The sequence below is a fragment of the Oncorhynchus tshawytscha genome, linkage group LG01 (genome assembly GCF_018296145.1).
Source record: "Oncorhynchus tshawytscha isolate Ot180627B linkage group LG01, Otsh_v2.0, whole genome shotgun sequence".
Lineage (NCBI taxonomy): Eukaryota > Metazoa > Chordata > Actinopteri > Salmoniformes > Salmonidae > Oncorhynchus > Oncorhynchus tshawytscha.
In genome coordinates this window covers 29,742,816-29,757,027 of record NC_056429.1, presented here as the reverse complement: position 1 = coordinate 29,757,027, position 14,212 = coordinate 29,742,816, and the positions used below count along the sequence as shown (strand labels likewise).

General features: G+C 45.6%; 1 protein-coding gene across 3 annotated transcripts in view; it reads left to right on the top strand.

The window, feature by feature from the left end:
- The window catches only part of LOC112249076 (sec1 family domain-containing protein 2-like), an 84,871-nt gene extending 70,659 nt beyond the window's left edge, over nt 1-14,212 (top strand). For all 3 annotated transcript variants that reach the window (XR_002953311.1, XM_024418718.1, XM_042320257.1), the window contains one exon: nt 13,812-14,212. Coding sequence is in view for 2 of the 3 variants with exons in the window: in XM_024418718.1 (XP_024274486.1) it covers nt 13,812-13,828 (17 nt within the window). In the remaining variant the exon portion in view is untranslated. The remainder of the gene's footprint in view (nt 1-13,811) is intronic.

The window sequence follows — 14,212 nt, the reverse complement described above, 5'->3', positions numbered from 1 at the left end:
GCACAAACACACACATTGTAAACACAGGGTTACCTCTGTGACCCCTGTACATCTGTGGGGGTTGTAAGTGGGGTACTGCTCCTCCTCATTTATGTACCCCCCCCCCCTTCACTAAGGGACTGGCAGTGTCAGCAACACAGCTGTTCTTAAACGGTCTCAACCCTAGTATTCTAACCAATGAGACACTGCCGTGTACTCTTAAAGCCTTGGCAATGTTTTATACGAAGCGTAAGATGCCACACCCTGGCTGGACACTATGCAGAAATGGCAGTTAGGACTGAATGAATATCCATGGCTGTGACATACCGTTGAAGTCAACAGTGCAGAATGTGCAGTTGCAAAGCAACGGCACACAGGAAACACACACTGCTAATAGTCCAAAAATGTGACTATTATTCAAATGATATGGTCCCTGTCTAATAAAGACTTCCTCCTCTTCCCTACCCGTGTTAGAGTGATGTGACTCATGCATGGTGTAATACTGACCCCCACTGGCTCACTATAGGACTGTCTGGACAACTGAGAACAAACAAACTGAAAGGCTCTCACATCTATGTGCGCACACACATTTTCTCTCTTGACCACTCACACACTCATACACCTGCCCATGCATACATGTTTTTTCTCTCTCTTAAACACACTAGTTAGCTCACACACACTCGCTCTCAAACACACACACTCGCTCTCATTCAGATTCAAAGTGAATGAAGGCACAACTCTTATTGTGAAAAAGCCGTCCCTCCCCTCCTTTGTACTGTTCACACTCATAGTTATCCACTGCTCCCTCCCTCCTCTCTATGCCCCCCAGACACTGAAACTGGAATCAGATGGGCTAGCTTAACCCTTTTAAACACTAAGTGTAGTTTCTCGCTGAGAAAAATAAAGGTTCTGATGTTTTATGAATTGTCTCTCTGGAGAAGTGTCCCCTAAATGACTTAAATGTACAACGAAGGAGAGAGAGCAACTGAAGGAGAGGTGAATAGGAGAGAGAGCAACTGAAGGAGAGATGAATAGGAGAGAGAGCAACTGAAGGAGAGGTGAATAGGAGAGAGAGCAACTGAAGGAGAGATGAATAGGAGAGAGTGCAACTGAAGGAGAGATGAATAGGAGAGAGAGCAACTGAAGGAGAGGTGAATAGGAGAGAGAGCAACTGAAGGAGAGGTGAATAGGAGAGAGTGCAACTGAAGGAGAGATGAATAGGAGAGAGTGCAACTGAAGGAGAGATGAATAGGAGAGAGAGCAACTGAAGGAGAGGTGAATAGGAGAGAGAGCAACTGAAGGAGAGATGAATAGGAGAGAGTGCAACTGAAGGAGAGATGAATAGGAGAGAGAGCAACTGAAGGAGAGATGAATAGGAGAGAGAGCAACTGAAGGAGAGATGAATAGGAGAGAGAGCAACTGAAGGAGAGGTGAATAGGAGATTGAGCAACTGAAGGAGAGATGAATAGGAGAGAGAGCAACTGAAGGAGAGATGAATAGGAGAGAGAGCAACTGAAGGAGAGGTGAATAGGAGAGAGAGCAACTGAAGGAGAGGTGAATAGGAGAGAGAGCAACTGAAGAAGAGATGAATAGGAGACAGAACAACTGAAGGAGAGGTGAATAGGAGAGAGAGCAACTGAAGGAGAGGTGAATAGGAGAGAGAGCAACTGAAGGAGAGAGGAATAGGAGAGAGAGCAACTGAAGGAGAGGTGAATAGGAGAGAGAGCAACTGAAGGAGAGGTGAATAGGAGAGGTGAATAGGAGAGAGAGCAACTGAAGGAGAGGTGAATAGGAGAGAGAGCAACTGAAGGAGAGGTGAATAGGAGAGAGAGCAACTGAAGGAGAGGTGAATAGGAGAGAGAGCAACTGAAGGAGAGGTGAATAGGAGAGAGAGCAACTGAAAGAGAGGTGAATAGGAGAGAGAGCAACTGAAGGAGAGGTGAATAGGAGAGAGAGCAACTGAAGGAGAGGTGAATAGGAGAGAGAGCAACTGAAGGAGAGGTGAATAGGAGAGAGAGCAACTGAAGGAGAGGTGAATAGGAGAGAGAGCAACTGAAGGAGAGGTGAATAGGAGAGAGAGCAACTGAAGAGAGGTGAATAGGAGAGAGAGCAACTGAAGGAGAGGTGAATAGGAGAGAGAGCAACTGAAAGAGAGGTGAATAGGAGAGAGAGCAACTGAAGGAGAGGTGAATAGGAGAGAGAGCAACTGAAGGAGAGGTGAATAGGAGAGAGAGCAACTGAAGGAGAGGTGAATAGGAGAGAGAGCAACTGAAGGAGAGGTGAATAGGAGAGAGAGCAACTGAAGGAGAGGTGAATAGGAGAGAGTGAGTTTTTTTCTTCTCTGAATCTTAGTGGCAAGGCTACACACTCTGTTTCACTTAGTCCTGAAAGGGTATTTTTGCCTCGAAGTTTTCGCTCTGCTGGCACCACCAGACTAAATGAGGACTGGGTGTTAGGGACTGTAATCCTTGGCTTTACCAGAATGATGTGTACTAGAATCATGTGTATCTGTGTGTAAATCAGTGTGCAAGGTGATTCAGAATCTCTCTCTCTCCCCGTATGTGAAAAGTGTGGAAGTTTTTACATGGCCCAGGGGTTTGCGGCTGAATAGAAACTATCATCTGGTGAATTACGCCATAAAGTGTTGCAGCCGAGCTTCACCAATCCCCCGTCTCCAAAAAACATGGATGTTTACTAGTAGAACTTGAGGTTATTGAACTTGAAGTTCATGACATAAACTAGAAGTATTTTCACATATGGATTATTGAGCAATGGAGAACTGTGCCATAGATTCTGTAGATTACAATATGGAGTCTAGTACAATATGGAGTTTAGTACAATATGGAGTCTAGTACAATATGGAGTCTAGTACAATATGGAGTCTAGTACAATATGGAGTCTAGTACAATATGGAGTCTAGTACAATATGGAGTTTAGTACAATATGGAGTCTAGTACAATATGGAGTCTAGTACAATATGGAGTCTAGTACAATATGGAGTCTAGTACAATATGGAGTCTAGTACAATATGGAGTCTAGTACAATATGGAGTTTAGTACAATATGGAGTTTAGTACAATATGGAGTCTAGTACAATATGGAGTTTAGTACAATATGGAGTCTAGTACAATATGGAGTCTAGTACAATATGGAGTTTAGTACAATATGGAGTCTAGTACAATATGGAGTCTAGTACAATATGGAGTCTAGTACAATATGGAGTCTAGTACAATATGGAGTCTAGTACAATATGGAGTTTAGGGTTGTGTGTGTTATATGTTATACAAAGTGTGTTTGATATGTCATAGTGTGTGTGGTGTGCCTGGCCGTCTGAGGTCTAAGTGTGGCCACAGTGACCAGTGTGTGGCTAGCGGCGGTGACATGGTGGAGCGTGGGGGCTGTGTGTCGCGTGTGTCTCTGTTTGTGTTCTGTATACACAGTCTCCACTAAATTACAGCCTCTGAACACAAACACACAGAGAGAGAGAGAGAGACTCTGAAAGAGATTGAGAGAGACTCTGAAAGAGAGAGAGATTCTGAAAGAGAGGGAGAGATTCTGAAAGAGAGACTGAAAGAGCGAGAGATTCTGAAAGAGATATTCTGAAAGAGAGAGACATTCTGAAAGAGAGAGAGAGATTCTGAAAGAGCGAGAGAGATTCTGAAAGAGAGCGATTCTGAAAGAGAGAGAGAGAGAGATTCTGAAAGAGAGAGAGAGCAAATGTCAAATTGGCTTTTTACCAAATTACCGTACAACAGACCATGTATTCACCCTGCACACCCTAATTGACAACCCAAACAAAGGCAAAGACTTCTCATGTTTTGTTGATTTCAAAAAAGCCTTCGACTCAATTTGGGGTCTGCTATACAAATTGATGGAAAGTGGTGTTGGGGGTAAAACATATGATATTATAAAATCCATGTACACAAACAACAAGTGCACAGTTAAAATAGGCAAAAAACACACAGATTTCTTCCCATAGGGCCGTGGGGTGAGACAGGGATGCAGCTTAAGCCCCACACTCTTCAACATATATATCAACGAATTGGCGCGGGCACTAGTCTGCAGCACCCGGCCTCACCCTACTAGAATCTAAAGTCAAATGTCTACTGTTTGCTGATGATCTGGTGCTTCTGTCACCAACCAAGGAGGGCCTACAGCAACACCTAGATATTCTGCACAGATTCAAAATAATGGTGTTCCAAAAAAGGTCCAGTCGCCAGGACCACAAATACAAATTCCATCTAGACACCATTGCCCTAGAGCGCACAAAGAACTATACATACCTTTGCCTAAACATCAGCGCCACAGGTAACTTCCACAAAGCTGTGAACGATCTGAGAGACAAGGCAAGAAGGGCATTCTATGCCATCAAAAGGAACATAAAATGCAACATACCAATTAGGATCTGGCTAAAAATACTTGAATCAGTCATATAGCCAATTGCTCTTTATGGTTGTGAGGTCTGGGGTCCGCTCACCAACCAAGATTTCACAAAATGACTCTGCATGCCGAATTCTGCAAAAATATCCTCCATGTACAACGTAGAACACCAAATAATGGATGCAGAGCAGAATTAGGCCGATACACACTAATTATCAAAATCCAGAAAAGAGCCATTAAATTCTACAACCATCTAAAAGGAAGCGATTCCCAAACCTTCCATAACAAAGCCATCACCTACAGAGATATGAACCTGGAGAAGAGTCCCTTAAGCAAGCTGGTCCTGGGGCTCTGTTCACAAACACACCCCACAGAGCCCCAGGACAGCAGCACAATTAGACCCAATCAAATCATGAGAAAACAAAAAGATAATTACTTGACACATTGGAAAGAATTAACAAAAAAAACAGAGCAAACTAGAATGCTATTGGGCCCTAAACACAGAGTATACAGCGGCAGAATACCTGACCACTGTGACTGACCCAAAATTAAGGAAAGCTTTGACTATGTACAGACTCAGTAAGCATAGCCCTGCTATTGAGAAAGGCCGCCATAGGCAGACATTACTCTCAAGAGAAGACAGGCTATGTGCTCACTGCCCACAAAATGAGGTGGAAACTGAGCTGCACTTCCTAACCTCCTGCTAAATGTATGACCATATTAGAGACACATATTTCCCTCAGATTACACAGATCCACAAAGATTTCGAAAACAAATCCAATTTTGATAAACTCCCATATCTACTGGGTGAAATTCCACAGTGTGCCATCACAGCAGCAAGATTTGTGACCTGTTGCCACGAGAAAAGGGCAACCAGTGAAGAACAAACACCATTGTAAATACAACCCATATTTATGCTTATTTATCTTCCCTTGTGTACTTTAAACATTTGTACATTGTTAAAACACTGTATATATATAATATGACATTTGTAATGTCTTTATTGTTTTGAAACTTCTGTATGTGTTATGTTTACTGTTAATTTTAATAGTTTATTTCACTTTTGTATATTATCTACCTCACTTGCTTTGGCAATGTTAACACATGTTTCCCATGCCAATAAAGCCCCTTGAATTGAATTGAATTGAGATTCTGAGAGAGAGAGAGAGAGAGAGAGAGCGATTCTGAAAGAGAGAGAGATTCTGAAAGAGAGAGATTCTGAAAGAGAGAGAGATTCTGAAAGAGTGAGTGAGAGATTCTGAAAGAGCGAGTGAGAGATTCTGAACGAGAGAGTGAGAGATTCTGAACGGGAGAGTGAGATCTTCTGAACGGGAGAGCGAGAGATTCTGAACGAGAGAGTGAGAGATTCTGAGAGTGAGAGATTCTGAGAGTGAGATTCTGAGAGAGAGAGAGAGATTCTGAGAGAGAGAGAGAGAGAGAGAGAGAGATTCTGAGAGAGAGAGATATTCTGAGAGAGCGAGAGATTCTGAAAGAGATTCTGAAAGAGCGAGAGAGAGATTCTGAAAGAGAGAGAGAGATATTCTGAAAGAGAGAGATTCTGAAAAAGAGAGAGATTCTGAAAGAGATTCTGAAAGAGAGAGAGATTCTGAAAGAGAGAAAGATTCTGAAGAGAGAGACTCTAAAAGACACACAGACAGAGACAGACATAGAGAGGGATTATGAAAGACAGACAGACAGAGAGAGAGGGATTCTGAAAGACAGAGAGACAGACAGACAGACCGAGTGAGGGATTCTGAAAGACAGACAGACAGAGAGGGAGAGAGGGATTCTGAAAGACAAACAGCCAGAGAGACATATAGCCAGAGAGAGAGAGGGGTTCTGAAAGACAAACAACCAGAGAGACAGACAGCCAGAGAGAGGGGTTCTGAAAGACAAACAGCCAGAGAGACAGACAGCCAGAGAGAGGGATTCTGAAAGCATACAGCCAGAGAGATATATTCTGGAAAAACAGACAAACACAGACAGACAGAGGGATTCTGACAGACAGACAGACAGACAGAGAGGGATTCTGAGAGACAGACAGACAGAGAGAGAGAGAGAGAGGGGTTCTGAAATACAAACAACCAGAGAGACAGACAGAGAGAGAGAGAGAGAGGGGTTCTGAAATACAAACAACCAGAGAGACAGACAGCCAGAGAGAGAGGGGTTCTGAAAGACAAACAACCAGAGAGACAGACAGCCAGAGAGAGAGAGGGATTCTGAAAGACAAACAACCAGAGAGACAGACAGCCAGATTCTGAAAGACAAACAGCCAGAGAGAGGGGGATTCTGAAAGACAAACAGCCAGAGAGAGGGGGATTCTGAAAGACAAAACAGCCAGAGAGACAGACAGCCAGAGAGAGAGAGGGGATCTGAAAGACAAACAGCCAGAGAGAGAGGAGGATTCTGAAAGACAAACAACCAGAGAGACAGACAGCCAGAGAGAGAGAGGGGATCTGAAAGACAAACAGCCAGAGAGACATACAGCCAGAGAGAGAGAGGGATTCTGAAAGCATACAGCCAGAGAGATATATTCTAGAAAAACAGACACAGACAGACAGACAGACAGACAGACAGAGAGAGAGAGAGGGATTCTGACAGAGACAGACAGACAGACAGACAGAGAGAGAGAGAGACAGACAGACAGAGAGAGAGAGAGAGAGAGAGAGAGAGAGGGAAATTCTGAAAGACAAACAACCAGAGAGACAGACAGCCAGAGAGAGAGGGGGGTTCTGAAAGACAAACAACCAGAGAGACAGACAGCCAGAGAGAGAGGGATTTTGAAAGACAAACAACCAGAGAGACAGACAGACAGAGAGAGGAGAGGGATTCTGAAAGACAAACAGCCAGAGAGACATACAGCCAGAGAGAGAGAGAGGGATTCTGAAAGACAAACAACCAGAGAGAGAGAGGTGTTCTGAAAGACAAACAACCAGAGAGAGAGAGGGATTCTGAAAGACAAACAACCAGAGAGACAGACAGCCACAGAGAGAGGGGTTCTGAAAGACAAACAACCAGAGAAACAGACAGACAGCCAGAGAGAGAGGGGTTCTGAAAGACAAACAACCAGAGAGAGAGAGAGGTTCTGAAAGACAAACAGCCAGAGAGACAGACAGCCAGAGAGAAAGAGAGGGATTCTGAAAGACAAACAGCCAGAGAGACATATAGCCAGAGAGAGAGAGGGGTCCTGAAAGACAAACAACCAGAGAGACAGACAGCCAGAGAGAGAGGGGTTCTGAAAGACAAACAACCAGAGAGACAGACAGCCAGAGAGAGAGGGGTTCTGAAAGACAAACAACCAGAGAGACAGACAGCCAGAGAGAGAGGGGTTCTGAAAGACAAACAACCAGAGAGACAGACAGCCAGAGAGAGAGGGGTTCTGAAAGACAAACAACCAGAGAGACAGACAGCCAGAGAGAGAGGGGTTCTGAAAGACAAACAACCAGAGAGACAGACAGCCAGAGAGAGAGAGGGGTTCTGAAAGACAGACAGACAGACAGGGAGAGGGATTCTGAAAGACATTGAGATGGGGATAGATTTCGAAAGAGCAAGAGATTGGCAGAGATAGCTGTTGATTGGCAGACAGTTGATGTGTGTCCCTCCCTCAGTGGGGTTGCTGGAGGTGGTCTGTCCCTGCCTCTCTGCCGCTAGTCTGACTTTGAATGAGTCCCTAGCCGAGGAGTGTGTCCAGGCCAGGCCAGCTGAGCGGAAATGGCCTGGTCTCAACACACACTGTTGTTTGGAAATGCAAGCCTCATTTAAAGGGGAAGATATACGGCCCCAAGTTTCTATAAATGTAACAGGCAACAGGCTGATGGGCCCAAGCAGGCTTCACCTTACCTTTAAGAGCTTTTCCATCCCCCTTCTGGAGTCCCTATCACTCCATCTCTCTTTTTCTATCGTTCTAAGTGTAAATGTATCCAACAATCTGTCTTTCCATATCCACTTATCTCTCAACATAGTTTTCCTCATGTTTCTTTTTATTTTCCTCTCCATCTCAACCCTCTTTTTCCCTCACTTATTATTTTCCACAAGTCATTTATTTTCTCTTACACTTTTCTCGCTCATTTTGATGCCATGTCCATTTTGAGTCTCTTTGCCAGGCCATATTCTATAGTGTGTGTTGTTGTTGTTTGTAAGCATGTCCCAGAGCCTAACCGTGGGGGACAGAGCCTAACCGTGGGGGACAGAGCCTACCCGTGGGGGACAGAGCCTACCCGTGTGGGACAGAGCCTACCCGTGGGGGACAGAGCCTACCCGTGGGGGACAGAGCCTACCCGTGTGGGACAGTCAGCACAGTGACTGTCTGACTCTGACTGCTTCAAAGCAGAGCCTTTGATCCTCTCCAAAGAGGCCATTTTAGGTGCTGTAAAAGAGCTGGTGGAAGAACGACATGTATTCCAGGAGACGTTAAGGAGATTCCCTGATAGACGGCTCACTGCCTCAACCCTCGTTGATCTTACTAATTGAGAGAGCGGGTGTAGTTAAAAGACAATATACTCTGGATTAGTAGTGGCCTCTGCACTGTAAACTTGGGGGAAACGGCAAGCCTGCGTTTAGAAACACAGAGGGAAAGCGGTGAATAAAGATGCTGCAGAGCGTAGAGGCAAAGGGACTGTCCTTATGTCTACGGTGCGTTTCCTTTATTGTCTGTGTAGGTATGAGTGGAGCTATTCCAATGCAAATCCAATTCCATTTCCCTTCTCTGCTCGCGTCTCTTATCTCCCTCTTGGTTTTATGTTAATAGCAGGATGGCCCGAATGCAAATGAGTGTTGGATATAGAAAGCAATGACCTGTTTGTGCATTTCAGTATACACACACACACACACACACACACACACACACACACACACACACACACACACACACACACACACACACACACACACACACACACACACACACACACACACACACACACACACACACACACACACACACACACACACACACACACACACACACACACACACACACTAGAACCACTGTGTATAGGTAAGAGCTGGGAGCAGTTTTTCAACCATTCTTTCTCATTTCATCTACATTATGAGTGTGCTCAGTGCCAGTGGCCACAGTGTTTATAGTCTAATTTCCGCTCTCCTCTTTTAAAGACTCTGTTTGATATCCACACCTCTCACACCGGACCGAGCTATGGCCCTAAAAAGAGACCAAGGGATTCACTTTAGTTTTCCATTTCCGACAGGACTTCACACAAATTTCCATCTTCTGATAAACAGAGAGATTCCGGTGAACCAGGCTAGAATTCATCATGGTTGTCACCGTGGGTCACAGTGTGCTGTGTGTGTGTGTGTGTGTGTGTGTGTGTGTGTGTGTGTGTGTGTGTGTGTGTGTGTGTGTGTGTGTGTGTGTGTGTGTGTGTGTGTGTGTGTGTGTGTGTGTGTGTGTGTGTGTGTGTGTGTGTGTGTGTGTGTGTGTGACTGTGGGTCACAGTGTGAGTGTGTGCGTGCGGTGTGTGTGTCTGTTTTTGTCTTGTTTTTTGGGTTGTTTACATGTTCAAAGCTCTGCCTCTCTTTGGAGTCTGGCTGCATGCAGTTGATTATGGTTTTTCAATTTCTTTTCCAACAAATCAGTAAAAAGCAAACCATGCTCACTGTTATTTAACTCAGAGAAATTCATCATTGTCTCTTCACCTCAATATTTATGCTTTATGTTGTCAGCGAGTTGCCTGTCTCGCTTCCAGCTGCGTATGTCTGGTGTGAGTTTGTGAATGCAAATTGTTGTGGGAGCCTGCCGTGTGCGTGCGTGTCTGCTTCAGTCTAATTCAAAATAGTTTTTCATCCTCGTAGCCATAGTAAAGGCAAGTTGTCAGTCATCCAATGAAAAGTGACTCTTGACCAGTGTAGAGCGTCCCGCTCTGAACCTCCTGGACCTGTCCCCTCCCCCTCCCTCTTCTCCCCCTCCCTCTTCTCCCCCTCCCCCTCTCCTCCCTCTCTGCCCCTGGGCCCAGAAAAAAGGTTCATTGTGCAGCAGCGAGCGTTTGGCGCCTGGTTCTGGTTAGCTCAGCTCCATCTGAAACACTCACCTTCCTCTAGGGGCTGCATCTGGAGTTGGTTTCCTGTTTGGGCTGGCTGCACTGCGCTGGCCAGAGGCGGGGTTTGGCCCAGCCCTGTGATTGGGTGAGATGGAGGCTTTATGAACCCCAGGATGGATGGAACTGCCAAACACTAGTCTGTCAATCACTGACCTAACTGACAGCATCAGACCAGAGAGAGTGTTTGATTGGTGCAGATTGCCAAGCAGTTAAGTTCCGTATCTATCAGGGACTTCATGAGGCTTCTGTCTCTCGTCACTGTGAGGGTATCAGCTATCAACATTTTATCATAGCTTTACTCTTAGAAAAAAAGCTTCCGAAAGGGTTCTTCGGCCGTGCAATCTAAGGTGCTATCTAGAACCTAAAAGGTTTCTTCAGCTGTTCCCATGGGAGAATGCTTTGAAGTACCATTGTTGGTTCCAGGGATAACCCTTTTTGGGTCCAGGTAGAACCCTTTTGGTTCCAAGTAAAAATGTTTTGGGTTCCATGTAGAACCTTTTCGACAGAGGGTTCTACATGGAACCCAAAATGGTTCTAACTGGAACCAAAAATGGTTTTCCCTGGAACCAACAATGGTACTTCAAAGGGTTCTCCCATGGGGACAGCCGAAGAAACCTTTTAGGTTCTAGATAGCACCTTTTTTTCTAAGAGTGTATTCTTAGATAGTTATTTATTTCTTCTTTCAATGGAAATAGTATGTCACGATAACAAACTGTATAGTAGTAATTTAAAGTAATGGCATTATTTCAGTAATTGCGCGTCCTAATATTACCATTGTTTTGACAGTATTTACACGGTTATTCTGTAATTGTGTGTAATGATGGCATTTAGGGCATGGCGACAGGACCAGTCGATCCAGTAATGGTGTGTAATAATAACGTTAGCGTTTAGCGAGCAGGCTACAGCTTCCTGTTATTACTGCAGTAATGGTCTGGTATTGGGCTGCCCTCACTACAGCCCCTAAAATACATCTCTTTTTACAGACTGAACCTAAAACTTGACATGGAATTAGCAGCATACTTTTAGAGCCACGACAGTGTGGAGACTTTTATAGTGACAGGCAGGCTGAGGGGAAAGGCTCGGTCAGAGAGGGGGCTTGGCGGGGCGAGGACGGGACGGGGGTACGGCGGCAGGAATGTCTGGCTCTAGTTGAGGGATGTCACTCTGGTAGGACCAGGTAATGCTCTATCAGAATTCCACCTTGGCTTGGCGCTGAGTGCACTATGTCTGTAAACCTGCTTCATGAAGTCTGTTCTGTTGTGAGAGTGGTACTCTACCTCTACAGAGTGAATCGTAGTGACTGATGGAGTTCCAAGCATTGTAGAGATTAGCTGTGGTGTGTGTGTGTGTGTGTGTGTGTGCGTGTGCGTGCGTGCGTGTCCTTTGAGCTTTTTGTCTTCGGGAGACATATCAAAAGCTGCCAGGACAGGACATGGAGGTTTTCGTATGGAGCTTGTGTGTGTGTGACAGACAAACACACACAAAACATTCATCTCTACAATGCTTGGAACTCAATCACTCTTACGACCAGCAGACGACAGCTTTTTATATGTCTCCTGAAGACAAAAAGCTCAAAGGATAAAGAAAGTGAGTGAGCGGGGAGATGGATGCAAAAAGAAAGAGTAAGAGTGAACGTGGGATTGAGAAGAAGCAAAGGTCCAGTGAAAGTCAGAAGTGGGAGGTAGAACAACAGAAACAGGAGGAGGGGGGTGAGAAAGGAAAGCTGAATACACACAGACACTCGGTGTAGTTGAACCCTCCACAGAGCTCATGACTACAGGTCAGAGTTAATCTCACGTAGAGTCTGTCTTATGAGTAAGGCGAGGAGTTTCTCCTGGGCAGCTCATGTGGAAAAACTCCAGGGGGCCATAGAACCCATTTCCCTCCACTTCACCTGCTTCCCGAACCAGGCCACTCCGTTCTCAGCCTCATGTGGCTGCTGCTGACCGTCCTCTCTGCAGGCTACAGGACAGATCAGCCCCTGGACATGTGTGGACTGACTGAGCAGCAGGAGATCCATGTCCGCTGAGAGTAGAGAGTGATGACAGAGACGAGGTGTTTACTCTGCTCGCCTTACCGTGAAACCCTGAAACCTCTTTGCTTCTCTTTCTCCTCACAGTGGAGAAAGTAAGGGAAAGAGCCCAAACATTATCTGGCAAAAATGTGGAAGTGTGGCCTTGGAGATGTATTTGATTATGCCGTGTTTAAGGGGAAAAAGGTGTTCTGTGTGTTTGAATACCCCCTGAGGGCGGTGGTTGGCTGGGGCTGAGGACTAGCTGGAAGAGAACTGGTGCTCTGACACACTACAGTCATACATCTCATGTACTTTAAAATTAGATCTCCTATATAGATATCAAGCACTTTAAGACAAGGGGGTACTGCCAACTGAGGGTAGTGGGTAGTGCCAACTAGAGGGTAGTGGGTAGTGCCAACTAGAGGGTAGTGGGTAGTGCCAACTGTCCGGGTTTGGCCCAGGTGGGCCGTCATTGTAAATAAGAATTTGTTGTTAAATAAAGGTTCAATCAAATTTAAAAAACGTCGATGTTCAAAGGATCATTGTTGACGGAGTAAAAGACCAGAGCCGGATTCACACGCACAGACAGTCAGTTCAGTACTGTTGCTGGTCCAGAGTGTGTTGGGTCTGATTCGCCACTCCCTGTCCCAGAACAGGGTTGTAATGGATCGGACACTGGATCCCCCCCAGTGGACCAGATCAGGGCTCAGATTTTGGAGCAGGGTAGGGGAGAGAGTCTGTTTGTCTTGGTTTGGAGGAACATTGAGGTCTTAACACACAGCTCAGTCAATAAAATGTCATCTATACACAGAGGCATCCGACCACAGCTCTAGCGGATTCCCCTCACTCTTTCTCTTGTTCTTTCCCTCTCTTTCTCCCTCTCTCTCTCCTTCTCTCTCTTTCTCACTCTTTTGTACAAAACACACACCTGTGTGTATGATCTCAGCCTGGCTGTTAGACTGTGTATCGTTCTGTTTAAGAGCCTAGGGTCCACATCACGTGGGCCAGGACTGGCAAAACCAGCATGGGAACAAACTCACTCACAACAACACAGAGAAACAGGTCACTGCTCCTAAACAGAATAGAATCACTCACCCTGTGTCTGTGCATGCATGCAAATGATCAGGTAAATGATGTCTAATACACATTTGCATGATAAAACGAAACGCAAAATGGAGAAGAGTAAACGAGAATGAGTTTACATACAACTGGATTACTCATAGTCGTAAAAAAAGCAAACGCAAAAACATGCCGCTCTAGATAATCATTGACATTGTCTTGCTAGTTGTTGTATGTGTGTGGGGATTTGATGTGTTTTGTGTTACCCAGCTTGTAGTTTCTACTTCGTATCTCTAAAATGTGTCTTGTGCCCTGTGTGTGTTGCAGGCTCTCGGAGACTCTGACTTTGCTGGTGTTCTGAGGCAGCTGCTGCCACTGATGAAACCTCGCGGTGAGGAGGGGTCCAGCTCAGAGTCCAGTTCAGGTTCTCGGTCGGGGGAGGATGAGTGTGGTCCAGACGAGCTGCTGGTGCTGCTGGTCTACCTGTACTCCCTGGCTGGAGAGGCTCTGGAGAAGGTGGAGAGGGAGCTGATTGGAGCGCTCACCCTAGTCGTCACCAGAGAGACGGAGCTCAGCCCGCTGCTGCAGAAACTCACCAGTTAGGAGGGTGGGGGGCAGGGGTGAAGGGAACTGTGGGGTGGATCTTGGCTGATGGGGTCGCTGGTTTGCGTATGTTTGAAATAGTGGAACCTAAAATTGCACCATTCTCTTGATAAGACTCAACTGAA